This window comes from Haliotis rufescens, unplaced genomic scaffold (genome assembly GCF_023055435.1).
Source record: "Haliotis rufescens isolate VD_foot unplaced genomic scaffold, xgHalRufe1.0.p SCAF_17, whole genome shotgun sequence".
Taxonomy (NCBI): Eukaryota; Metazoa; Mollusca; class Gastropoda; order Lepetellida; family Haliotidae; genus Haliotis; species Haliotis rufescens.
The window spans coordinates 599,777-627,335 of NW_025963857.1; the positions used below are offsets into that span (position 1 = coordinate 599,777).

The 27,559-nt window shown below is 39.4% G+C and overlaps 3 protein-coding genes and 1 long non-coding RNA gene across 6 annotated transcripts; 2 read left to right on the top strand and 2 right to left on the bottom strand.

Moving 5' to 3' along the window:
* The first annotated feature begins 26 nt into the window (after positions 1-26).
* Positions 27-7,339, top strand: LOC124125672. The gene is made up of 3 exons (XM_046489054.2): positions 27-170; positions 5,809-5,975; positions 6,125-7,339. The coding sequence occupies exons 2-3, from the start codon at positions 5,809-5,811 to the stop codon at positions 7,041-7,043; spliced, it is 1,086 nt and encodes a 361-aa protein (XP_046345010.2). The 5' UTR covers positions 27-170; the 3' UTR covers positions 7,044-7,339.
* On the bottom strand, positions 1,700-4,000 carry LOC125381143. Its single transcript, XR_007221704.1, has 3 exons — positions 3,890-4,000; positions 2,100-2,158; positions 1,700-1,775 (listed from the first exon to the last, which is right to left on the bottom strand). It is a non-coding gene; the product is annotated as an uncharacterized LOC125381143 (long non-coding RNA).
* A 4,498-nt stretch (positions 7,340-11,837) lies between the features above and the next one.
* LOC124111837 (mpv17-like protein 2) lies at positions 11,838-14,143 on the bottom strand. The gene is made up of 2 exons (XM_046471726.2): positions 14,045-14,143; positions 11,838-13,534 (listed from the first exon to the last, which is right to left on the bottom strand). Exon 2 carries the CDS (start codon positions 13,491-13,493, stop codon positions 12,729-12,731), a length of 765 nt encoding a protein of 254 aa, XP_046327682.1. The 5' UTR covers positions 13,494-13,534; positions 14,045-14,143; the 3' UTR covers positions 11,838-12,728.
* A 203-nt stretch (positions 14,144-14,346) lies between these two features.
* Positions 14,347-27,314, top strand: LOC124111650 (protein VASP homolog). 3 transcript variants are annotated; one of them, XM_046471523.2, is made up of 7 exons: positions 14,347-14,378; positions 15,406-15,850; positions 18,251-18,311; positions 19,051-19,229; positions 20,503-20,640; positions 24,592-24,698; positions 26,377-27,312. In XM_046471523.2, the coding sequence occupies exons 2-7, from the start codon at positions 15,433-15,435 to the stop codon at positions 26,461-26,463; spliced, it is 990 nt and encodes a 329-aa protein (XP_046327479.1). In that variant the 5' UTR covers positions 14,347-14,378; positions 15,406-15,432; the 3' UTR covers positions 26,464-27,312. The 3 variants fall into 3 exon arrangements, with proteins under 3 accessions (XP_046327479.1, XP_046327397.1, XP_046327558.1); XM_046471441.2 differs by having other exon boundaries at positions 14,378-14,492; XM_046471602.2 differs by lacking the exon at positions 14,347-14,378 and adding an exon at positions 14,532-14,735 and having other exon boundaries at positions 26,377-27,314.
* Positions 27,315-27,559: the final 245 nt, after the last annotated feature.

The window sequence follows — 27,559 nt, forward strand, 5'->3', positions numbered from 1 at the left end:
CGCCAATATTAACGTCCGTTCTTCATCAACTTTGTTCATGCGAAGGGAGTTTGCTGGAAGAGCTTATCAGCGTAGCGCTGTTTCGAGCTTGGATAACAAACTTTATCGCGCGAGTTCCGGGAGATTCGAAGGCTCACACGGGAGTGTTTACAGTCAATACTTGGTCAACGGTGGGCCATTATACTTTTCTTGATTTTGTAAAAGGTCGGGCCATCAATTACCCTAATTATGTTAAAACTTTATCAACGAATCGAAACGGCGCCATGCACTGCCCCGTTGCTCTTCATTGAAACAATGAAAATATAACCCTCATCGAAATCTGGAAAATACGGCAATCAACAGATCAAAATGAAACAGTAACTTGCAGTTCTATGATCTACTAGCCTATCAAATTTCTACATTGCACACACGCTAAATGTTGTGATACACGTTAGGGCTGGGACGAGTCCGAATTTACTACCCGGGTACCCTACCCCCTATATTACCCGACCCTACCCGGGTAACCCACTGTAGGTCACAAGAGATAGGTACTATAGTAGGCATATAGTCAGAAAGAAATGCGAACATTTGTGACTTGTAGTGTGTTCATAGAGTTCTTGATACCTTTTGTCATTATACAATATATCACATGACAAACCACGGGTCCGGGTACTCCTGTGGGTACCGCCCAGCAAACAATTCTACGTTGTGACAACGTTGTGACAACGTTGACTTTTCGTTGCTACAACGTTGTGATGTTACGTTGTCACAACGTAATTCTGTAGACTCCCAGATTGGTTGCTACAACGTTGTGCGTAAACCAAAATACAACCAAATCAAGACGTTGTCACAACGTCCATTTTTTACGTTGCTACAACGTTTAACCAAAACGTCGCGACAACGTACCAGCCAACAATTCTACGTTGTTACAACGTTGTGACAACGTTTACTTTTCGTTGCTACAACGTTGTGATGTTACGTTGTCACAACGTAATTCTGTAGACTCCCAGATTGGTTGCTACAACGTTGTGCGTAAACCAAAATACAACCAAATCAAGACGCTGTCACAACGTCCATTTTTTACGTCGCGACAACGTAGGTATCGCATACTGTTTACATATGGCGACACTACAGGCATTGCAGCACGTTGTTGCAATGTCCATGTAGATTAACGCCTGTTTTATTCCTCAATACCCCCCAGGCAGCCTGAAAAGTTTGTACCAATCTAGTTAAGACGTCAGGTACCAAGAAATACATTCTGCAAACTGAATTCACTTTAACCCTATCCATGAAACAGCAAGTCAATGAAATGCACTCTCTTTTGGCAGAGTTTGAAATACGGCCAAGATATAAATCTAAATTTTTTAAATTACATGTACAATTTGGTAATATAATATTCATTTTCCAAAACAATTTTCAAGGCTATGTGCAAATTGTTCACAAATGTTTCAACACAATTAAAAGATATTGGATTTTCCCACGAATTTGCAAATTAAAAACCATCAAACAATAAGCCCTGCACAAATTGAAACATTTAAATTTTCTTGGCCTTACCTCATACATTCAGCATTGAGAGCAACACTGTGACAAACAGAATAGTCTATGCATCTGATGTCCTAAGATCCATTAGGTAAACGAAATGACAATAGAATTCTGGTTGAGATGACCTTTATTTATTTGTTAAATGACAAGTCAGAACATGGGCTGACTTGCTGGGGAGCCTTTTCAGTCCTCAAATGAAAAGCCACCGGGATGATCTTCAACTGTATCCTCAGTCTCTCCTTATGCCTTGGTAACTGAATAAAAAATGACACAAATGTTATAAAATGGCAAGGCAAGGGACATATTTCTGACATAACAAAATAACGGTTGCATTCCCCAAAATAATGTTTTGATGTCTGATGTCAGTCTTTAAACTGTTAAAAACTGCTGAAAGTGCGAAGGCGCTGACACTAATACCATGATGCTCTTGGATCATACATAAGCAGAAAAGCTTTTAGCACTGAATCATTGGTGTAACTTTATACCCCCGCCCTTTTAGATTGTGGGTATAATTAAATAAGAATCATCTAAATTTTAATTCTTGAAGATGTTTGTATATATTATTGAATCAGACATACCTTTCTGTCAGTGATATGTACTTTAAACAAATACGCTCCCACAATACTGTTTTCTCCACCTGAAAGAAAAACAGAAACCACAAAGTATCACATTCTTAAATAAGCCAGTACTGTATAGATAAATCCCATTTACTTAGACTAATAGAGTATGATGTAACTGATAGTAATATTGGCAAATAGTTTTATCAGTCAACAGATCAACTGTAGTTTTTCAAAAGCAGTAACTTTACCTTTCTGCTGTACACTCAAACTAGTGATTCAAGTGAATATCATGGCCAAGTTTCTAAAACCTTATTTGAAAAATATGTACATAAATGAAAAATATATATTGCCAAATAAAATAAATAGTTCCCATATTTGAAGCAAGAATGTTGAATATGAATTATGAATTGGCCCACCAATAAGTGATAAAAGTGTTAACACTTTGGGGTATTTATCCTAATTAAAACTGTGATTTTTTTTAATACTTAGATCTACCTTAATATTTTCCATATTAATATGCCAGGATAGTTATATATGTTCTAACATTTACAAAGATTAGAAACATGGGGAAATAAACAAAATGCAATAGCTTATACAATACCAGACGAAGTTGAAACAGCTCTAAATATTTATTGAAATTTATTTGTCACTACGTTTATTAACATAGATCTAATACAGTTAAATATCGTTAAATATAATTCTGTAGTATGGTAGCCTACGTGGCAACATATGCAGATCGAAAACCGAAAGAATATGGTTGCTATCAATTCCATTGTATTTTTCATTGGTGCACATTGGCTACACCTATCTCACTTTAATAATCAACAAACGATGACCAACTCACTGACAATATATGGTGATATTTAACTTTTGACTATCGACTAGCTTATCATCACCAGAGAGGACAATACCGCAAACACCCCGTTATAGCGCGCGACGAGAGACTCGTTTTACTTTTGCTCGTTTTCATTAGAAAGGAGTCGGACATAGATCTAGTTATCGGAAAATGATGAATTGATTCTTTTTTCGGAAATAATAAAAATACACATGATAAGCACCTTGCTATGACAAACTTTATAGACAGCAGCAACAACCTGATGATCCACATTTAGGCTACTTCAGTCAGTGCTAATTAGGCCTTTTCGGAAACATCAAGTATGTTTCTGTCTCTTCCCGAAAATACGATTTTTTTCATAACATCATTGATCACTTTAGACTAGGGCTATAACTAGCAGCCTACAGAGAGTCGATCTGAATACTTCCATTGTTTTGATTCCCTCTTTTCGCTGTATAAGAGAAATCTACTTAACCTTTCCCATGGCCTGGATGAGCCACATTGTTGCACAAAAATCAAAGTCAGAAGATTAGTACATGTAAACTTTAAATAGTAATGATTTCAGAAATAACACAGAAGAAATGGCGATAACTGTCAGTGCGGTCAGTAGGCGATGCATAAGTTAGGCCTATTTACAAATCTACACTCTTACGAACGAAACCCGAACATAATATGACGGCCACAAAACGCCACCAGATTGAATTCTGGTCAAAAATATACCGCTTGCCCTTGGCAATTACCCTTGGTATCCATAAAATAATAATATGGAAAAAAGTCTTGGGCCCCCTTCACCTCTATCATCAAGTTCTGTGTATCATATTAATATCAACACTGACGCTCAGTGAAAATGACCGGCAAACTGCATTCTTAACCCTGCCACTTCTGAATAATACGATACATTTAGATCATTTGACGCACTGCATGCACAGAAACATATCAACAAGCGGAGACTATTTTTGAAAAATTAACTTACCTCAATCGAATTCACAGATCATCTGTCCAGTTCCAGTTGCTGCACAATCACTTGCTTGTAATATATTATGTCCAGAGTGAGTTTGAGCTAAGATGGCTGGTGACAGCAAATCTTCCGCGACAATGTGACGTCATTCTGACGTCACTTCACGAGGCAACAGGCTAAACTTTTCTGCAGTCGCTCTCACGCCGCAAAAAATACGCGCCAATTGTTTTTAACTGTAATATTGCTTGTGACAACATTTAGTTCGTTAATAGAATATATGTTTAAAAAAAATAACACTAAGAGATGGTAGATCTACAAGTGGTTTCCTTAACATCATTTACAAAAAGTACTGTAATGTCCAAAGCACAACGTTATCACAACGTTAATTTGCAACGTTGTTGTAACGTTGTCACAGATATACGCAATTACGTTCTCGAAATATTAGTATTAAGAGATGAAAATTCAAATGCCGAATATATAGAAAGGTAATGCATTACTAACTTGGTTTTCTGACAAATTCATGTTGATTTTGATAAAGCAGCTCTATTCCTTCTATTCTATTCTATCGAGAAGCAAACTCAATAACGTTTCACCGACGTTTCAGAAACGTAGTTACAAAACGTTGTGTGATGTCCAATGCACAACGTTTTCACAACGTGAATGTGCAACGTTGTTATTACGTTGTGAAATAACGTTGCAGGTCGACGTTAAAATAACGTTGTTACAACGTTATATCACGACGTTACCAATCCACAACCTTTCAACAACGATGGAAGTGCGAATCATGCATGTATGGCGAAAATGTTATTGTCATTGTTTGTTGTTTAATCGCCTCTTACGACAAGCACGGGTTGCTGAAAAGTGAAAACCAAATCTAACATTATTGTAATTTTTTATGCCAAAATGTAGTTTATTTCGAGTAAACACCTTTGTTTTTACGCTTTTCGCGATGAAGACTATTTGACGTCGCACCAACGTATGAGAAACGTTGTCATCATAACGTTGCATGGCGCCCGATGCACAACGTTTCCACAACGTAATTTTGCTACGTTGTGATTACGTTGTCACATAACGTTGGAGTGACGTGATAATAAGGTGTTTACACAGACTTTAGTTTATTTACGAGATGGAAATCCTGATTCCGAAGATATAGGTAAATAATGAATTACTGCCTTGTTTTTGGCAGAAATTGTGTCGATTTGTATGTAAAACTTTTGTTCATACAATTTTCGTTAAGGCGACAGTTGACGTCGCACCAACGTTTCAGGAACGATGTAACAAGACGTTGGGAAATATTCGATGAACAACGTTTTCACAACGTAAAAATGCAACGTTGTTATTACGTTGTGAAACGACGTTGCACAGTGACGTAATAATAACGTTGTGACAACGTTGTATCACTACGTAACCAATTCACAACTTTACCACAACGTTGTGAAAACGTAGTGTGTTAGCTGGGCGGGGTCCTACTCAGGAACTACCCGAGTTACCCATCCAGCCCTAGTACACATACTTCAGTACTAAAGGCAAAATAAAGCTGCCAAGTGCATGTTTGCATTGAGTGGTATTTTGTCCATGCTGTAGTGTGAAAAGTAAAAAAAATAAATCTTAATTACGATTTGTACAATGTCTTGAAACACCAATAAATAAGATTCAATTTGGGAAGTCGGACAATATGTTTGTGTTAAGATGCGTGATAAAATAAGAAATGGAAAATAATTTCAGCGAAGATAGTTTATGTTTAACTTATTTTCACCCTATCATGTACATGTTGTAGATTATATGTGTTATTAAGTCAATATTTCATTGTCCTGATGGAAGGACATTTTCCACACAAAGTTTGCAATATGTATACATTCAAACATTTGCTTGAAACTGGACATTCTTATTTAAAGTATATTAATTTAGTAACATTTGTTTGGTGTTTTATCCAGATGCCACGATACAAAAAAGGATTGATTGGAAGGCGACCTAAGCGTGCTGGCAAAAAGTCACAAACCCTAGATCCGCAATCATCCCTAGAGGATCCAGCTACGCCCACCACACATCATGAAGACCACACTTACACAGTATCTCAACCAGTTGTGTTTGATGACAACACGTAAGTACTTTGAGTATTACTGTCTTAACTAGAATTGTGTATTAATCGAACAGGAACATGGTAAGGGAGCAATTAATAATCAACATGCGTACCCTCACATTAGTTTAGGGACATATGATGATGTCTGTATTTTGTAATTTGTGTTTCAGTGTTCGACAACTGCAGAGGGCTGAGGCGTGGGCAGAGTTTTACATCAGCCCAGTTGAGTGCCCTGAAGAACTAAGAGAATCTCACAGTCCTGAGAAATCAACAGATTCTGACAATTGTTCTGCCGATGAGTTTTATGTCCTTGCGGGAGAGATGCACCAGTATAACCATGAAAACAATCTTGATGATGTTGTCAGTAGCATTCTTCATCACAGAAGATACAAACAATATTTATCTTTGAAAAGGGCTTTGTTTGAGGAGTATGAGCAACTTGGAGACTTCACAGTTATTCGGGCCAAAGAGGATGTAATTACACTGGTTCAGTTCTATGACGGTTCTGAGTTGGCTTTGAAACTGTCAGTGACAATCACGCCGTCACTACTGGCATCCATCTCGGTCCACAGACAGAAAATCCAACAGGATCATGATTTCTGGATTGGCTTGCCCAAGTTCTTGTCAACTGTAACTGATGTTAAGAAACTTTTATCAAAGTTGTCCTCTTTCCAAGTTTGCCCTGGTAATTATGAGGACAAATTCAGCCACCTGGTGCCAATAGGTGTTGGGTTGAGTCAGGCAGTTGCTTCTGGCATGTCCGCATACAGAGAGGGGGACTTTGGAGTAAACACCAACGGCATCCAGTTCAGCTCGACCGTTAGGTCAACAAGTTGTGCCCTGTTGGTGTTTGGGAAAATGAGATGTGGTCATTGTTGTAGATATCGGTCTACCCTCAGGAAAAATCTGTCCCGGGAAAGTTTATCTCCTAAACATTGTCAGCCACAACCTGATAAACTGTCTCATAAGACGCATAAACACATGACGAAACTAGAACTTGTGCACAAATATAAAATTATTAAAACTCATAATCAGTCACTTAAGAGTGAGCTGGATCAACTGAGAGGGAAAGTGTACAATACAATGTGAAGCAAAGGGCTCAAGCTACATGATTCTAATGATCAAGACTTAAGAGACATGCCGGAAGAATACAGTTCTGTGACACAGAAGCGCTTGTTCTGTTCAGAGATGAAAGTTGCGGGTTCATATGCCCTAGAACCTAGCAGGACCACCTCTGTTGTCAAGTGGTAGAGAATCTACCCAGAGAGTTGAAAGTCCGGGGTTCGATCCCTGGCCGCGTCATACCAAAAGCTGTCAAAAGCTGGTACTTGTTGTTACCCTGTCTGTTTGCTCAGCATTAAGGGGCTAAAACAAGGACTGGTCGGCTTGGAGTCAGTATACTGTGTCCGGGTGGGGTATTCATGTTAAACTGCAGCATGGTATCTCAGTGAGCTAGCACTATAAATCGGCATCAGTCCGGATTAGTACAAGCAGCCACACACACACACACGTGTATGCACGTCGCTATATCAGTACAATATTCTTGGAAGCGATGTTAAACCCCATTTCACCTCACCTCAGCCTATCAGTGCTTGAACTTACATGATATATGTTCAATATGTTACACAAGGCCTTTTAATCATGTTCGTTGTTAAGGTGTTCAGTGAAAATAAAGTAATTAAGAACCGATGACCTGAGATGCAGTTGCATGTATTTCATTAACATGTCTCGTGAAAACAGTCCACCAGCATATGAAGGGGCACCAATCTCTGGCTTCTTCTCGGCTGTCTGACACTGCTGGGGCGGTCGGGTAGCCTAGTGGTTAAAGTGTTGGCTCATCACGCCGAAGATCCAGGTTCGATTCCCGACATGGGTACAATGTGTGAAGCCCATTTCTGGTGTCCCCTGCCGTGATATTGCTGGAATATTGCTAAAAGCGGCATAAAACCATACTCAGTCACTCTAACACTGCCCGCTAGGACTCACTAGCTGCCGTGAGTCGATTTGTTCGCTAAAGCAACTGAGCGTGACAAGAGACTGGGCTACTGTCTGTAAGGACACCTAAATAAACTTTGAGGCAATATCTGTTTTATGCATTTTTGAAGACTGATTGGTTACTCGTGATCTATGAAGATTTTGACAAAGGGTACATGTTAATTAATTTCTTCAGCCTAAAGAAACAGACCAAGAGAACGGTGGAAGCTCATCGGATGTCCTTATTTGGAAATACCCCTGATGGTTATGGTTTAATAATAATATAAAAAAAGTATCTCTGCAATGAAAGCCTTTTCAGATTTCGGATTGCACGGATAATAAGATTGCCATCTCTTGTTGTCATCCATGTTTCCTGGTATAACCCTACACTTGTGTATTTGTTGTCACTTGAAGCTCAGTTAATGAATTTATTACAAGTATAATTAGTGGTAGCACCACTCAAATTACCTGACTAAGATTCCCAATTGGCATTTCTTGTGTCTGGAGTAATTATTTAGTCTGAATCCAGGTTTGAAGTTGGGTGAAATGATTGTTATGTGATATGCACGTGGCAGCCCAGCAAGAGTGATCAGTTCATTTAATCTTTTCGTGAATCAACTGATCATTCCTCGCCATCAAAAGATCAACAGAAAATATATGTTGATTGATTAATCACTGTTATCTTGCACAGTGGATTTGTCAAAAGTAAGTTTACTAAAGCAGACCCATATCTGGACATAAAGTGCCGATGTAAAAACAACATACTTTGTTCAAAGGATGAACTTATAAAGAATGATTGGTTGTTCATTGTTATCTAACTGTTTTTTTAAAGAACCGTGGACATTATGAAAATAGTTGTCACGTGGGCTTTCTCAGCCGACCTTTGAGACTTGACACCTATGCGAAACACCTGAAACAAACTGAGTCATTAGTTGAGAAACAAACACGGGTTATAATATCGCTATATATATTTTAAGATATTTCATTGTTACAGAGACGTGTGACATCAAATAAGTTTATTTGTACCTTGTATTATGTGGATATTCACGGATACATTCCTCAAACAAGGTAACTGTCTAAATTTATACATACAATGTATGTATGTACAAACTTTGGTAGATTGTAATTATGTAATTATGATATTTGCATTTTGTTTTCATTCATTTGCTGTTGCATTGAATAGAATCATTCTTGTTCCGCTACATTTTTGTTGGGAAATTCTTCGATGCGAGACATACGTTGTTTTCACAAGCCTTTTTGCTTGTAGACGTGTATATGTTACAGTCATTAATGTGTAAAATTGGATTCACTCAGGCAATTCATAGAATGTTTAAATATTTCAGTAATTTACAAATTGACTGAACTTATTTAACAGCTTGAATAAAAATAATTAAGAGGTTCAAAAGACCTTAAAACATCACAATAGACTATTTATGCTAGGATTAGAAGCCCAATCTACAGAAATGTACTTTGAATTTCCTTTTCTTTTAATCCTATCACTTAGAGTCACTGGGTGATGACATTAAACATCAAAATGTTTTCATTATAACATAAATAGACACTTTTCAGTCAATTTGTGAAATAACTGAATATTTAGGTGTTTAATAAATTGCCTAAGTGAAAACGTTAAGACATTTTGAATATAAAATATACACAAAATAAAATAAGCAATGCTCAGGGGAAATATTTTCTTTGTGTTGCAAGGCAAAATAGTGTCAATGAAAAGAGCACAATACCAAGCAAGTGACTCATCAAAACTTTGTCACCATTACGTATGCAAAGATACTTACATGTCGTTATTATTTTCAAGACTAAACTGTATTTCAGTTTGTTGATCAATGTGACCATACGCACTTACACAATCAATAAAAGCGACAAATGCGCTTAGGAATGACGCAACACAGGTTGCAAACTTGTCTAGATTTTTCCTATATCATCTAGGTACTCACAAGGAAAAAAACAATAACAAAGGCAACAACCAGTCCCGTGGAATTGCTCAAGATCAATAGGAACAGCGCAAACACGTTCGTTTCTTTGTTTAACGCCGCACTCAGCAATATTCCAGCTATATGACGGCGGTCTGTTAATAATCAAGTCTTGACCAGACAATCCAGTGATTGACATGATGAGCATCGGTCCACGAAAATGGGATAAGATGACATGCATCAACGAAGTCAGTAAGCCTGACCACCCGATCCCGTTAGTCGCCTCGTATGATAAGCATAGTTGCCTATTATGACAAGCTTGGGTTGACCTCTTCTATCCCGGATCTTCAAGGATCACGAACAGCTCTCAAACATCGGGTATTAATACACATATGATATGAGCTGAAAATGTTTTGTTGTTTTTGGTTAATAAAAGCAGTCAGGGTGTGTACTTTCTTTTGTACTTCAGTTTAACATGACTTAAGGCATCGGACGTTGTAGTCCTGATCAATCAACAATTAAGGTCATATGACGATCATTGTTCTAAGATCATCTTGATTGTACCAAACATTGAGAAACATGACACCAAAGGCAGTAGCTGCTGGAATTCTACTCCCGATAAAGGGAAAGTTGACAGTTGGAAAGTATGTCACCCTGAATCTTTATGCATAGATCTAAATAGGAAACAGGTGAGGCCTGATGTAACACGTTAAAAATGTTCAGGTCTGTCGAATGCTTAATTAACCTGGTCCATATACAATCAGGTATTATAAACCGCCATGAATTAGCTAGAAGATCATACAGACCGCAGTCGCTCAGTTGTAAATTGTAATTACTCTAAATTCCAGGTACATTGTCATATTTCAAATTCAACAAATGGTATTTTTGGTAACTGGGTATTTCAATTAAAAAAACTAAACTGTCTATTGATTGGTTCATGGGAATTTATGTTGTACACAGCATTACAATATTGCGGCCAGTTGTCATTCTACTGAGATGATCCATTTAAAAAAATTAAATATACGCAGAGAAGGGGTGAATACCTGACTAGCCAGACGGTCCATCTACTTTACATTTCAGCAAGCCCTTTGTAATTTTAACTGACCATGGGCCAATGGGCCAGCAGTTAAATCAAACTCTGGACAGACTGTCTTTCAGAAAAATTAATTGCTGCACTGATACTGCCTCCCTCTGACACCTGAGAGCAAGAGTTACCTCTGTGGTTTTAGACCTGTAAGCCTTAAAGGTACAGGTGAGGTGAGGTAAGGTGAAATGGGGTTTAACGTCGCGTCCAAGATTATTGCACTTATATAGCGACGTGCATGCACGTGTGTGTGTGTGTGTGTGTGCGCGCGCTTGTACTAGTCCGGACTGATGCCGATTTATAGTGCTAGCTCACTGAGATACCATGCCGCAGTTTAACATGAATATCCCACTCAGACACAGTATACTGACTCCGAGCCGACCAGTCCTTGTTTTAGCCCCTTAATGCCGAGCGCCAGACAGGGTAACAACAAGAACCATCTTTTAACGTCTTTTGGTATGACGCGGTCGGGGATCGAACCCCGGACCTTCCGCTCTCCGGGCGGCCTTAAAGGTACAGAGTAAAGTCAGTCTTAGAAAAAGGATGATCTACTCTGTCCTGCAGCTTTTAAATGGCAATAGTTACATAAATAAGTTGCCAGCCTACATGGATTGCTGGGAGTAAAAGATATTTCAGAAACTGATCCACCTCATCACGACCCAATGTCAATGAATGTCAATGATGGTATCCCCACCCTCTAGACATCTGGCATTCCACTTAATTTGTCTTGGCAACCAATTTAAGGGATGGTCACTTGAAGGGGAATTAAAAGAAAATTGGTCTCAAGACTGTATCATAATTTTGCCGACGCCCCACCCCCCATATTTTTTGTGACAATCCCCCCGCCCACCACCATCAGACAAAAGTAACAATTAAGAAAAAAACATAAAAAACACAAAATAATTCATTGATTTTTTTATTTGATTGATTTCAAAACTGAAATAATGGCATCTGCATACCTGATAAACTTTTCATGGCATTCAGCATACAGCTTTGGGGCATCAAGAATACCACTGAACAGAGTTCCAGTTCGACGATTTGTATGGGAGCCAATCACTCCATGAAAACATACAACAACTTCATATAAACTCTTTAATGAGCTTTGTAACATATAATTTCTTTGTGCAACAAATAGGTTAATGATAAATAATAAAAAACAGAAAAAAGTGCCTACGTCCTTCACCACATTATAAACATTATTGCATCTGTGAACACATTTCAACAAAGATATGAAAAAACATCTTAAGGCACTTCAGAGTGTAGTTCTCATAACTGTGATAAAAAAGACTAATTTGTATCAAAAACACAACACGAGTACTAATAACATTGTTCTCTGATAAGTCAAAACAACACTAACATCACTACAACCACTAATATCACCAAAATATTATTCCATCAGACTTGTAACTTTACCATGTTTACCAAATCAGGGACAAAACCATTTACGTTTAATATCTAAAACCTGTCAGAGCAGAGTTTTAGTACCATCAAATATTGTGAATATTTTTTATCATTAACTTTCCCGAAAGTCTTTAATATAACATCGCTATATACATGTTGTATAAGATGATGATGGTAATAGTCACAATGTTGCTGACATAAGTACAACGAGGCTGTTAGTTGAGTAAGACGAACAATCTAACAGGCTGTGTCGAGTGAACAGTAATTATTTGACATCAGTAAGTATTTCAAGAAAAAAAAATTCCTCGCCATACTATGTGTAACACCAGTTCAATGCTAAATTGGTACAAAAATACACCCCCTGAACACGAAATAACACCAGCACTACGCTTATGAAAATATGTGTTGTTCACATAAATCTCCAGAAACAGACTTGCTTTTATCACAGGTTATTAATTGCGGTTCACTATTCACATGCAACTGCCAAGAGTCTGAATCCTCCTTGTCCACTGTGGTCATCACATGAGTGTCTTCACTCTCTGCTTCTTGTGTGTGGTCATCTTGTGGATAGACTTTATCATAACGCACATATGAAAAGTAACAGTCAAATCCGAATGCAATAGTATTGTCATACAAAACACGGTATCTTGTAGGTAGAAATAGAAAGTTGATCAACTGGGCTGGGGGCCATACAATCCAATCAGCTAGATATAATGTTTTGCCTTTTTCAACCAAGTCCTGCTTGACCTTGTCCCAGGAGTCATTTTCCATATAATTTAAACTCATGAGAAACATTCCTATAAATAGAGGTGAACAAACCAACTGATCCACTAGAATTTTCTTAAACACAATCCGAAGTGTCCTCCCTGGCAGCCATCGGTCAAGGAACATGTACCAGAAGTGGCAGAGCGGACCTACAAGGAACCCCGTGCATGACACATGAAATGTTCGAGTCTTGTCCCATGTTCTGTTCTTGTGTTTGCAGATCTGGAAGTTCTGCTGGACGACATCCCCAGTGAGGGAGAGTCCTACCGTCAGAGCGGTGTTGGTGTACAGGAGGTATTTCTTTGAAAATAGTTTCTTGCCTCCAATGCGAACGGATTTTAACACCGGTTTCCATGCCAGCTGAAGAATGCCATGTCCTAACTTGTTCATGCTTGGAATAACGGCCTTGGAGTTAAGACATCAAAGAAGCTCTGAAAAGAAAAGTTCACATAATCAATTATACGATAATGTAAGTTTCAGTTTAGTTTGGGTTTGATTATCCATGCAGTGCTAATTGAAATCAGTGGCCCGGTAAAGTCCACTACACCCTCTATCAACCTCCTTCACTTCCAACTGGTGGCGAGAAAATGAAGCATTGAGAACTGGTTCAGAATAATAGCCCTCAAATTCACAGGAACTCGATGACAGCGTGTGTAGCATAATTTCAGAAAAAAAATCACACCCCTTGATACATATGCAGCCTATAGAGGGGTGTGATTTCTTCTATACGAATATAATATGCTTTGCACGCTATCATCGAGTCCCTGTGCTCAAATGCTACTAGTCAGTGAAGGCTGCCATTATTGGATACTTAGTTGTACTCGTTGATTTGTAGGCCTTTTTCAAAGGCCTGTAGAGACGTCCCGGTTAATAGTCAAACCGATGCAGTCTTAATCAATGCGTCAGTCATATGATCATATCCTCTTCTCACAAAACCTCACCCGCTTCTCTCCTTGCATCCACTCATCTTGTCAACACACTGGCCCTTCGAGCTCAAGGGCACCGGTTTTACGAAAGCATGACCACCATGCCTAACAAAATATTATTTGTTAACCTAAAACGAACAACGAAAATATAAAATTGCAGTAAAGCTTGGTGAAGAATTAAGAATATTCTTTATTCTACTTACTATTAATAGTGTTATCTTACCATAATAGCATAACAGTGTTGGATACAAAAACAAATAACAATAATGATTGAATATTTCCAATTCAGATAAGAATTCATATTTTTGTACTTGCCAGGCGGAAGTACAGCGCCATCTACAAGCGCCAAGTAAGTGTACTTTTTACAAACATGTGGAAAGCACACCTATTAGATTAGCAGACATTATTTGTTACGTGATTATCTTTTGTGGAACTAACGTAATTCATTGTGAGGTTTTCAAAGGTACTTGTTAGTGAAGACAAATCCGTCGACTGCAATCATTCCAAGTCGTATTTTGGCTTACAGTGAAGTTCGTTCGCTGTTGATGGCGACACCAATTGTTTCAATGTTTGTGAAGACATCTGAATCTTGATTGCCTTTGGAACTGGTGTTCTAATGGTTGTGTTTATTGTCCTAATCATACCATTGAACACGAAGTTTTAGTGAAACACTTGACTTTAATGTATTTGAAGAAATTATGTTCATGTGAGAATCAGACTGTTTCGTTTTGCAAGCTGGCCTTTAGTTATTGATTCATACTAAGAAAATGCCTGTAGATCGATGTCATTAAGTAGGCTGGTAAATAGTCACGATCTATGATGTGACATGGATGTCACACTGGATGATGACATATATGTAGAATTGGATACAAGGAGCAGATACATGATAGTGTCTTGATAACTGAATATGTTGGCAATATAGTGCACGTGATAGTTAATTGTTTCAATTATTCCTACCTGATTTTGATTGTAAAGGATAACAGTGCAGTTATTGTGTATTGTATTGATGCAAGTGGAATGTACCAATTTGTATATAGCAAGAATTTGGTTGTATGATGTTCTTAGTTAAAAAGCAAATGTTGACACGTTTACACATAAGGCTTATTTATTCCTTAATTTGTACAGCACTGATGATTTTTATTAAACAAAGTAAGGTCTCACACACTGAGTTACATGAACAGAAGCCAGATGACATGGTTAATAATTAATTTGTCTTGAGATTCACATTCCTTGAAATTATTAATAGTTTTTCTTCTTGGTAGAACCTTAACTTTTGAGTGAGTTAATTTTTCAAGGGATCTTTGTATTCAACATGTTCAAGTGGAAAAAAATCTTCATGTTTAATGCTTGAATATATATCCTGATTTGTTTTTCAGAAAATAGCTTAAAGTTACTGAAACTACATGATGATGAGACCACCAGGCATGCGACCTCCGGGGATGGGACCACCCAGGATGAGGCCTCCAGGGCCTGGTCCCCAAGGACCACCTCGACCCATGGGACCACCTGGTCCGCGTGGACCACCGAGACCGGGACCACCAGGGCCACAGGGACCACCTCGACCTCCAGGCCCACCAGGACCAGGGCCTGTCAGCAGTAATACAAATGATCCAGCATCTGCCAAGTCTCGAGTATTTGTTGGAAATTTGAACACTTTTGCTCTAAATAAAGAAGACGTAGAGCAAATCTTTATGAAGTTTGGATTAGTCACAGGAATATCCATGCACAAGGGTTATGCATTTGTACAGTATGGGCGAGAAATGGAAGCAAGAATAGCGGCAGGGGCTGAAGATGGGAAGAATTATGCTGGGCAGGTTATTGGTGAGTATCCAGCTTTACAAACTAACTCTAGTTTTCTTTTGAATGTTATTCCAGTATGTTTTCATTGATGGAAATTAAATAAGAACATCTTCTAGCACAAATAGTGATAACATGGCAATACTTACCAAAGTGTTTGAAATTCTACTATCCCTTAGGATACCTTTAACATTACAAAACTGGTCCTGGCTAGTGCTAATTTCAATGTGTGGGTTTGTCATAATGTCTACAGACTAGTAGTGGGACGATACACTGCATAAGTGTGTCATGGTTTTTTATTTCTCAATACAAGTATTGATCACAGTCGTACATTAAGTAACATATTTTGATTTTTGCTTAAAGTTAAACATTTACTTTTTTAACTGTTACCACAAACATTAGTAGTAAAAATTTGTAGTGAAAACGTATATATTTTCATCCATTGCATCATACTTGACACTGCCAACTGTAAATCGTCAGGTATTTGGCCATCCTGTCTATGAAAATGATGGCTTACATATCACAGATAAGAGCACATGCAATTATAGTGATATGTAGCAGATCGTGAGCATGGTATCTGATGTGTATCAGATTGCACAGTTTGTGTAATGTCCCAGTCCTACTACAGACATATACCCGTGAAGATCCGGGGTAGAATAGGTCTTCAGCAACCCATGCTTGCCGTAAAAGGTAACTATGCTTGTTGTAAGAGGCAACTAACGGGATCGGGTGGTCAGGCTCGCTAACTTGGCTCATGCATGTCATTGTATCCCAATTGCGTGGATCGATGCTCATGATATTTTTCATTGGATTGTCTGGTCCATGCTCGATAATTTGCAGACTGCCGTCAATTAGCTGGAATAGTGCTGAGTGCAGGTTAAACAACAAACAAACTAAACAAAAGAAATACTACAGACATAAATAATTTAGTTTCTACATTGGGTATCGTATGTGAGAGAGACTACCCTGTGGTTCATGGAAGCTTCATCACAATACTTTATTACCAGATCATTGATACTTTACAGCTTTGTATACCCTACGCTACTCCATCACCCATGAGACCCGTGAAGATCCGGGGTAGAATAGGTCTTCAGCAACCCATGCTTGCCGTAAGGCATTTATGTTTGTCGTAATAGGCGACTAACAGGATCGGGTGATCAGGCTCGCTGACTTGGTTGATGCATGTCATCGATCCCAATTGCTTGGATCGATGCTCATGATAATAATCACTGGATTGTCTGGTCCAGTCTCGATTATTCACAGACCGCCGTCATATAGCTGGAATATTGCTAAGTGCGGCGTTAAACAACAAGCAAACCATGACCCATGAATACATATGGCCAGTTTACGGTGTTGTTACTATAATTAACAAACTAATCCAGCGACAGCCTGTTTCATGTGATAGACAAACCAACAAGTGCTCACACGAATGAGTACTCATTGAGTACACAGAGCTCCAGATTAGCTGCGTATCTGCATAAAATACGCATCAGAAATGCAGAAATATGCAGTGAAATAAAATTCAAGCGTATCAAATATGCAACGAACATTACAGATACGCTACAAAAATAAAACTTGTGCGTATCATCACAATATTGTTAAGTAACCCTGCATATTCGATTAGCAAATCAAACTTATTTTGAAATTATATACAGACATTCCGTCAGCCTTGCCAAACTCCACGATGACAGTTACATCATGATCATTTGCCATCACACTTTCTTGTGGAAGTATCGCAGTATTTTTGAGTCCTATAAAGCTCTCGAACCCACACGACAACAGTTTGCAGGGACTCGATGAAGTGTTTTTAAATATTTAACTTGTGTGTAAAAACTAGTGGGTACCAGAAATTTGAATACCCAGATAGAATTACTGATACCCAATGATTTTAAAATGCATGGGTAAAATACCCACAACACCAAAAGCTTATCTGGAGCTCTGGTTTTTTTATTTGACATTGTGTGCAACAAGTGTCTCATCTGTGTGGTATCTGCTCTACACATTGCTTCACTGTAAAGCAGTGGTAGGTTTCACATAAGGTTCTTTCACTTAATAGGGCTCATTTGACATTCATGAGTTATACATGACCTAATTTCATAAGCTGACTGTGTGTGTGTGTGTGTACGTGTGTACAGACAATGTAGGGAACGTAGTGTATGCAACCCGTGAAGATTTGTCCATGTTCAATATGTCGTATCTTGATCCATTAAAATGTAACCTGTATAACTGAGTTGTGGACATGCTGTGATCTGACTGTGCACCAGAGTCCTCAAGCTGTTGTTGCATTTATTGACTGACTTGACATGTCTGGATTCCTAACATGCATAACCCATTATTATCTCCACTAAGAAGTAATCTGTACCAAGTGAATCAGTGTGCTTTTAAGTGACAATAACAGTATTAAGATACTGGTTCTTCTTCCAGCAACAAATATAGCCTCTGAGCCGAAGGGTCGTGGAATCAAGAAAACACCACCCAATGAAAGGTGAGTTTCAACCATTCCAGGGAATGTTAGCAAGGTGATAGTTTGTGCAGTTTGATGGAACAAGTGTTTAACATCTGTTTAAGAATGACAAGGGTTCAGTGTTAACATACCCTACTTGTCGGCGTGGTCAGAGACTAGTAAGTCCAGGAAGGACGAGTGACATGTCTTTGTGGACTACCACTTTTACCAATTCTGTTGCAGATCATTTTTGCAGACTTGTGAAAATATAATCAATTTGTAACCCTGATGAGGCTGATAACTAATGTCATGTTAAACTAAGATTTAAGAAATTGTTTTTGTTTAACGCCACACACTATATTCCAGTTACGTGATGGCAGTTTGTAAACAATAAAGTATGGACCAGACATTCCAGTGCTTTGGTCCTGTTATAAGTGTTTCTCTTTGCAAAGCTAAAATATTAGTAAATTTTAGTATGACCTGAACTGGGATTTCTTCTAATAATTTCAATTTTGGGATTTTTGTGTGATGATTCCTGTGGATCGTTGGTCAAATTTAGGCTCCTGCGAATATTCTGTGTACAAGAATGTTGACCGTGTTTATGTCACTCCAAAAATTAGATGTGAAAGACATTTCACATTGAAGGTGATCAGTGAAAAAATAACCTTGAGGTCTGGAGTTGGTACTCAGTACTCAGTAATTAGACTGTCTGCCTCTTTGTTTGTATGTAGAATGTTTCAAATAAGTGTCTCTAATCTGCAATATCATCTCATCATTCCAGGCGTTCAAGTTTGAATTCAAAGCCAACAACGCCGACAACTCCGTCAGTTAACTCCAGCATGAAGCGCACCCTGGTGACACTATCTGGCGACACATCAGAACCCCCTACCAAGAAGCCAACCCCCTCCACCTCCACCTCCAGTAGCGCCACCAAGTCGAAAATCTCCTCCATCAACACAGGTGGGGAGCAACATTCCTAGCACTGTAGCTGACCTTTTAAATCTGATCTGTTACCAAAACATGATACCGCTCTGCTTGAAGATCTGATGACATATCAAGCGATATAGCCAATCTTATGTAAATCTGATCTATTACTCACATAAGATACCTCTCTGCTTGAAGATCTGATGACATATCAAGCGCTGTAGCCAAACTTATGTAAATCTGATCTATTACTCACATAAGATACCTCTCTGCTTGAAGATCTGATGACATATCAAGCGCTGTAGCCAAACTTATGTAAATCTGATCTATTACTCACATAAGATACCTCTCTGCTTGAAGATCTGATGACATATCAAGCGCTGTAGCCAATCGTATGTAAATCTGATCTATTACTCACATAAGATACCTCTCTGCTTGAAGACCTGACGACATACCAAGCACTATGGCCAATCTTATGTAAATCTGATCTATTACTCACATAAGATACCTCTCTGCTTGAAGACCTGACAACATACCAAGCACTATGGCCAATCGTATGTAAATCTGATCTATTACTCACATAAGATACCTCTCTGCTTGAAGACCTGACGACATACCAAGCACTATGGCCAATCTTATGTAAATCTGATCTATTACTCACATAAGATACCTCTCTGCTTGAAGACCTGACGACATACCAAGCACTTTAGCCGATCTTATGTAAATCTTATATGTTACCCAAACACGATACCTCTCTGCTTGAAAATACGATGCCTGTCTGCTTGAAAATAGATGCCTCTCTGCTTGAAGCCCTGACAACCTCAACATAGGACAGGTGAACCCTCAGCAAGTGTGGACTACCCCATCTAAGGGCCATGTACATAACATAATGGCACTAAAATACATGTATACTAAAAAGTATTCTTAGAGCCAAGTTCAACCTTTACTTGCTGATTCGGGGCGGTCGGGTAGCCTAGTGGTTGAAGCGTTTGCCGAAGACCCGGGTTCGATTCCCAACAGGGGTACAATGTGTGAAACCCATTTCTGGTGTCCCCCGCCGTGATATTGCTGGAATATTGCTAAAAGCGGCGTAAAACCATACTCACTCACTCACTCACTTGCCGATTCAACAGTTTTTTTTGCACAGACAGCTTTAGACAGTCTTGTAGTAGTAAACATTTGCTTCTGTGTGCCTGTAGTCTCTGCTAATATGCTTGTATGAATATCACTCATTAACATTGTTCATATCTGACGACCTGTGAAGATATGTGTTCGAATAGATCTCTGACTGATTATGATTTTTGTGCAGCCTCCGTGGACGTTCTGATCTGTGGTCGGTGCAAGCTCCAGTTTAACAGTCTACACAGTTTGGCACAGCACAAGAAGATTCCCTGTCGATTACGGTTCAGCTGCCAGTGCCAGAAAAACCCTCCGCCCCCCGTGTCAGGTTGGGATGTCATCCTTTACCACGATATGATGTATCGATGAATATTTTATGGCAATGCTGTATACAAATTTGACATTGATAATAAGTTAATAATGCCACAGAATTGTTTCCATTTAAATTTTAAACTTATCCTACCTCACACTTTGCATTTCTTCTTCCTTCTTCGATCCTACATGGAAATGTGCTTGAACCATGTTTCCAGCTTCTAAAACAAAGTCATTCACCCAAACACACCCTAGCACCTCTATGGTATCGACCAACAACTGGGTCAATTATGTGCTCTCGTGCACGGTAACCTCCCACACTTCGACTGTGCGTCATTCTACCAACTCATTCTCTTTCTCATCGGCACCACGTGTGGATGTATTGCTTGGATAATATGTTGTTTTTTTTACTTATTGTGGTTTTGAGATTGTCTTCAAATGGGGAAGAAGGGTAAACTTCGTCCGGCTGGTGCTAAATGACGACATGGGGGCATGGGTGGCTCAGTCGTCTAAGGTGCCGCAATTCGCTGTGCAGAGTTGCGTCCCTTGGGCACACCAGAAACCAATGATTGTGGGTTCGAATCCCGGTTTGCCCCAATTATGTTTCTAGGTTTGTCAGCACCATACCCATGCTCAAGGGTTTCACCAAAGTGGTAAACGTCTTAGACTTGCATCACTTCGGGCTTTCCTCCCACATTAAGCTGATACGCCGTGATATAACTGGAATTATGTTAAAAGCGGTGTTAAACCAACCTCACTCACTCACTCACTCACTAAATGTTGACACACATATTCAACGTCAGATGCTTACAAGTTGTGCTGTGATTGTCGTGACTAGTGTACTTTGGACTCTAGATGCAGGAAATGTCATTTCTTGGAAGATTCTGCCTTCAATTGCTAGACCATAGATCTAAGACTAAAGATTCCAGCAAAACATTGTCTAAGAAAACAGAAGTCATGTCTTTCACTCATGCAGAAGCGATGGTACTCTTGGTTATAGACGCCACGGTCTCCGACAGATTTCAACAGATTATGTCACCCTACCCGATCTCACGACCACTCCTCTGTCATTTCTCCATTCCTGAGTCAACCCTTCTTCAATTTCGGCGACTGCTCCAAACAACGCTCTCACCTAGTCGGTTGGACCTGCTCCTCCGTTCAAGATCCCCCTTTTATATCAGTCAAGTTTGCACAGTCGTGGGAGGAAAGAGGCTGCTCATCAGGACGTTCCCGATCGTCAGAAGGAAGCCACACAGGATCGAAATCAGTGTCTAAGGATCAAGATTGGCGCTCCCACTCTAACTCTAAACGCTTCTCGGACCACGATCATACACACTGCTCCTACGTTCGGCGCTCCCCAGACCCAGACAGGCATCTTAGAAATCCTCTCATGAATCGAGGTCCACCTTGATTTCAGGTGATCAAATTTCAGCTTGTTTCCCCTTGGGATGGTCTTCCTATTACAGAGATCGCCTCCCTATCATAGATTACCATCACTAACATGGAATTTACAGCCAGTGGGAGTATCCACGCCATGACACCTACACAGCGTACCACCTGTGTTATGTATACCTGTACCCACCTGGGTTTGCAGATCTGCTGCAGACCACGCTATCTCCCTGCTTTGTCATCCCACTGCTGACAGATTCCAATACAGTGCCAGACCGCATCACTCTCCCTCCAGGGATCGGTGTTCGTCTCCTGACGTAGATCAGGAAGATCTCCCTCTGTCCAATTTGAGCACTTCACGTCATCGTAGAAGATCACAAAAGAGACTCTTCATTCCGCTATAAACTACATTCATCTCGGGTATTTCGCGTACTATGCTCTCTTTTGGCTTCACTGCATCATCCTTCGAGCATATACTTTTGCTGACCTGCCTCCACCCGCAACGTCCAACCCATACGAGACTCGAACGGTTGCTTCCACCATGGCCTTACACAGTAACTGCATCCTCCCTGCTATCATGGCAAGGTGCTTCTGGAAGTCGGACACTGTTTTTGCCTCTCACTATCTTCCCGTTATCTCAGTCACAGATGTACCAGGTTTCCACAAGTTTGGCCCTTTGATTTTGTCGCAACAACTGTCACAGCCCAGCTAACACAGATAGAAACGTAATGTACACATGATTCTCATTTTGTTTTACAATTGTTTATACATAATAAATCTTTAATCGTTAACCTTGATGTTGAGTGCATTTTTTTATTGTTCGGGTTTCCCAGACCTACGGGGTAGTCTCTTTGGTGGGTGGATTAACTGGTCTGTAGAGACTGTTTAGTCTTCAACAATGACGTCACCGCTAGGCCCGGCTGTTACCATGGTAACAAACCTTTATTCCGCTCACCTCTGTCTTGAGTATTTGTGATGCGGGGTTTTCGTTTGAAGGTCATCTCTGTGGATATTGTCGATCATTCTCCTTCATGTCATGCACACGAATGCGTTTGATAACCTTGATGAAGCGTTAAAAGAGTTACCAAACAATCACACCCAATTGTCTGTGGGAAATAGCTCTGTGTCCTCTTTGAAGAATCAATGCCGGTCCGGGATGTAAGTCGTCAGCCGTTTTGTTTATGTTTCCAGCTACACGAACATTGACATGTGAAAACATGTTCGGCATGTATTCCCGATCTCATGCTGTTTCGTTAAATCCCATCTCAGTTCTTCTAGTCTGATTGCTCTAAGAAAGAGAATGAGGTGACCTGGTTGTTGCACGTTTCCAGATAGGAACGAATAAGAAGGAAGATATGCAAAGTGTGAGATAGGATAAGTATATACCGTATTCGACATAATAAGCGCCCAGGGCGCTCTCATAATTAGAAATGGGGGGCTCTTATTAGAATATTATTTTGGTGAAAAACAACAGAGTTGAAAGATCTTACATTTCGTGGTTTTTGCTGACAGCCTGAAATGTATTTATACGACAGATATATTTTTCCAGAATTTAATTTCCCATAATCAAGGGTGCATATAACATACGTATTTTACAAGAATAAATATGTCTTGTGTACATTGATCAATCGGAAGGGGTGCTAATCGGGATTGTTCACTAGCTAATATATTAGCAAATATCGCCATGGGCGCTTATTAGAGCGGGGCGCTTATTACGTCGAATACGGTATATATTCTATTTGTACTTAAATTTCCAATAATCCCCTGCCATGTTGTGAGATGGGGGATATAGGAACGGAGTTCGATTGTCCGTCAGCTTCTCAAAAGGGATGTATTTTCTCCAAAACTATGAAAGTCAGAGAAATGAAATTTTACACACTGAGATTACTGGTCATGATCTTAAATGAGTTCGAAAACTGGTGTCTTAAATTATTTTTTCCCCAGAGTTATTTCCCTTGTTACATGTTTTTGGATTTTGAGTAGCGTCCCTTAATCCATGTTGGTGTACAAGGTGCAAAGTGTCTGCAATGGGGACAAGTTTTCTCAGTAACTATTGAAGTTAACTTATCTAAGAGATGCTTAACAAGACTGAATTCGAGAATTGGTGCCATAAATGATTATTTCCAGAGAAGGGGCCTTTTGTGTGTATTAATTTCACGTTTAGTCATTTTTTCTGATGACATGAAGGGACCCTAGTGCCTATCTCTTCTTAAGGCTTTATAAGACTTTTGTAATAGTTTATTTTCATTTAATAAAATTCTGATAGTGAAAACGCTGTTTTCTTGTTAAGATTACCTTAGGTAAGAATCATGTTAAAGAGGCAGAGAAATCAAGTTTAGACTTGAAATGGATCAGCCTTGTTCATATTTAACATTAAATTAAAAATGCCTTCGACTGAAATATTGTTTGTATTTTTGTTAAAACTTATATTTCAAGATGATTTAGATATTAGAAAATTTTAGAAATTTAACCATTTCATATTGTTGGAGAAAATAGGTGCCCACTAAGGTAAATGGCCTGTTCTGATATGAAGAAGAAGATTGACGTTAGTGTCTGACGCTCAATGTCTCCATTCCAGATGAGCCATCGCAGCTGTTGTGTGCATCCTGTGACGCCCAGTTTAACAGTGCGTGGTCCCTGGTACAACACTCCCAGGCTGAACATGCTGTCAAGATCTTCAAGACGGTGAGCTGTCATCTTTGTTGCTTCCTTAGGACAGTTCAAGAGTTTCATGTTGGACAGGAAACGCTGAATTCCTTAGATTTTCAGACATAACCCCCACATCTGCCAAAACTTAATTAACATGCTGACGCCCTGCTTGTGATCCTTCCACAAGTTGTGGAGCAAGTTTTGTGGACTGTCACGATATTTTTTTTATTTTGCATTTCTTTCAAATTTATCTTGGAAAGTGTCAAGGAAAGTGACCTTGAGTGTACAGTTATGAGTGTTGTTGATTTTGTCGGATGGAAACGTTGCAGACATGTTTACCACCCCATCCTCTAACTTTAGGAAACAAAATTGTATCCAACATCTAAATTTGAACAACTGCCCACTTAATGAGGTATAAGTACAGAGTGTGTAACCCCTCATTTGTGATGATGGCGCTTTCAATATTTTGAGCCTGTTTAGAGGCTTGCTGTAGATGACTGGTTGTATGGTCACAATTGGAGATGTAACGATATGGTGGGGTCGTGATAAGATATATATCCCACTACTATGGGTGCAATACGGTTCGTATTCCCATACAGTACTTTTATTTCACGAGTTGATATTCTTTCATTTTGCAGGTGAATTACTACCCTAATCATTTGTTATTAAATTTCAAGGATGGGATATTGTAGGGTAGACACGTATAAAACCATGAAACACTAGAGATACTGCAGAGGCTGGTGGTTGAACAGTTTCTGTTACTATTCACATCTTTTACACCAATAATCATTGTTGCCGGTTATAAGAGGCAGCTTGATGGATTAGGTGGTCGGACTTGACGACTTCGTCATTTGTGTGTCATCATATTCAGATAACATTGATCATTGCTCACAATATCAATCAGTGGATTTGATTGTCTGGTTCAGGCTTGATCCTTCACCGCCTGCCGTCATGAAGCTGGAATATTGCTGAGTGGGTGCACACAAGACACTGTGGTGGGGTATCCTGATAGTTGAATCGTTCACTCACCAATCCCAAAGCCTAGGTTTGATTCCCCACATGGGTACAATGTGTGAACTCCATTTCTGGTGCCATGGTTGTCGTAAAAGGCAACTCTGCTTGTCGTAAGATGTGACTAATGGGATCGGGTGGTCAGGCTTGCTGACTTGGTTGATGCATGTCCTTGTATCTAAATAGCGTAGATCGATGCTCATCATGGTCCAGAGTTTATTCTTTTACAGGCCGCCGTCATATAAGTGGAATATTGTTGAGTGTGATGTTAAACAACAAACAAACAAACATTTCTGGTTTCCCTCTTGTAATATTGGGGGCACGGGTGTCCCAGTCGTCTGAGGCGCCGCAATTCGCTGTGCAGAGTTGTGTCCCTTGGGCACGCCAGAAACCTATGATTGTGGTTTCGAATCCCGGTTCGCCCCGATTATGTTTCTGGGTTTGTCAGCACCATACCCGTGCTCGTGGGTTTCTACGAAGTGGTAAACGTCTGTGACCTGCATCACTTCAGGCTTTCCTCCCACATTAAGCTGACATGCCGTGATATAACTGTAATACTGTTAAAAGCGGCATTAAACCCAACTCACTCACTCACTCTTGTAATAATGATGGAATATTGCTCAAAGATGTGAACCCATACTCACTCTCTTCCACTCACTCCATGACACCTGAAACTCATGTGACATGTTGTTTATTGTTTCAGGACGATGACAAGGAAGAATCAGGCAAGAGTGAGGAAAACGGTGACGACAGCACGCTTCAAAACAAGACTGGGACAACAAAGAAATGATCCTGTTCTCTAGTTCATTCATCATTTGGTGTAAATTTCAGATGTCATGCCATGTTCTTCAAGCTTGTCACTGGTGTCATCCCCCATCAGCAACAGATGACACTGTGGCAAGTGGTCATACCTGTTTGGTTCCATTCCGTTGTGCGTTCATCTCGGAACACTGGCTCTAGATCTACTTTTGAATGTATGGCACTATTACAAATCCCAATTGATATGAGAAACATGTTTCATCTCCAAATGCACACAAGCTTCAATACTTCAGTCTTGTATACACTATCCCCCTCCATCACCCATGAATACAGAGGACTGCTTTGTGGTGTACTTGCTAGTTTAAACCCAACAATGTAGCACAACTCTGTTCCAAGAGGGACACCAGTGAGTGCTCCGATTACAGTGTGTTGTGACTGTCCGCTCTATGCTGGCATCAGTGTCAGGCAGTGGTAGCGTTCACACAATCTTCTAGTCGGTCATACTCATTCTGAAACAAATATATCCAAAACAGCCTATGCAAGTCTATAATGTTTGGCAAGTCTAGATTACTGCAATATCAGAAAATGAAGAAAGTCTCTGGGCTCCTTTTTGTTATATTTTTTAACTTTAATTTAGCTACTGTTTTTTTCTGTTAAAATGTTCATTTCAGAGACTAGATTTAAGTCTAACAATGTTCATGCACAAAGTAGGGCCTAATTAGCATCATGAGCCAGCAAGGACCTCAGTTCATTAGCTTACTAAAAATTAGGGGTGAAACGATACAGCAAGGTCACGATCTATTCATATCATGATACATAGGTCACGATCTATTCATATCATGATACATAGGTCACGATCTATTCATATCATGATACATAGGTCACGATCTATTCATATCATGATACATAGGTCACGATACGATAAGAATACACATATTTACATCAAATTGCCTTTAAACCTCTTACTATAAATATTTCACATATTCGTAATGGGTATTTTTAGTAGTGAACTTGAAACACTAATTACAACACATTTTGCGATATTTGACTGACAATAAGGATGTGGTATTTAAACGAGTAGTGGTAATTAATTTTAGGAAGTGTATCATATTGTATCAATACAGTAA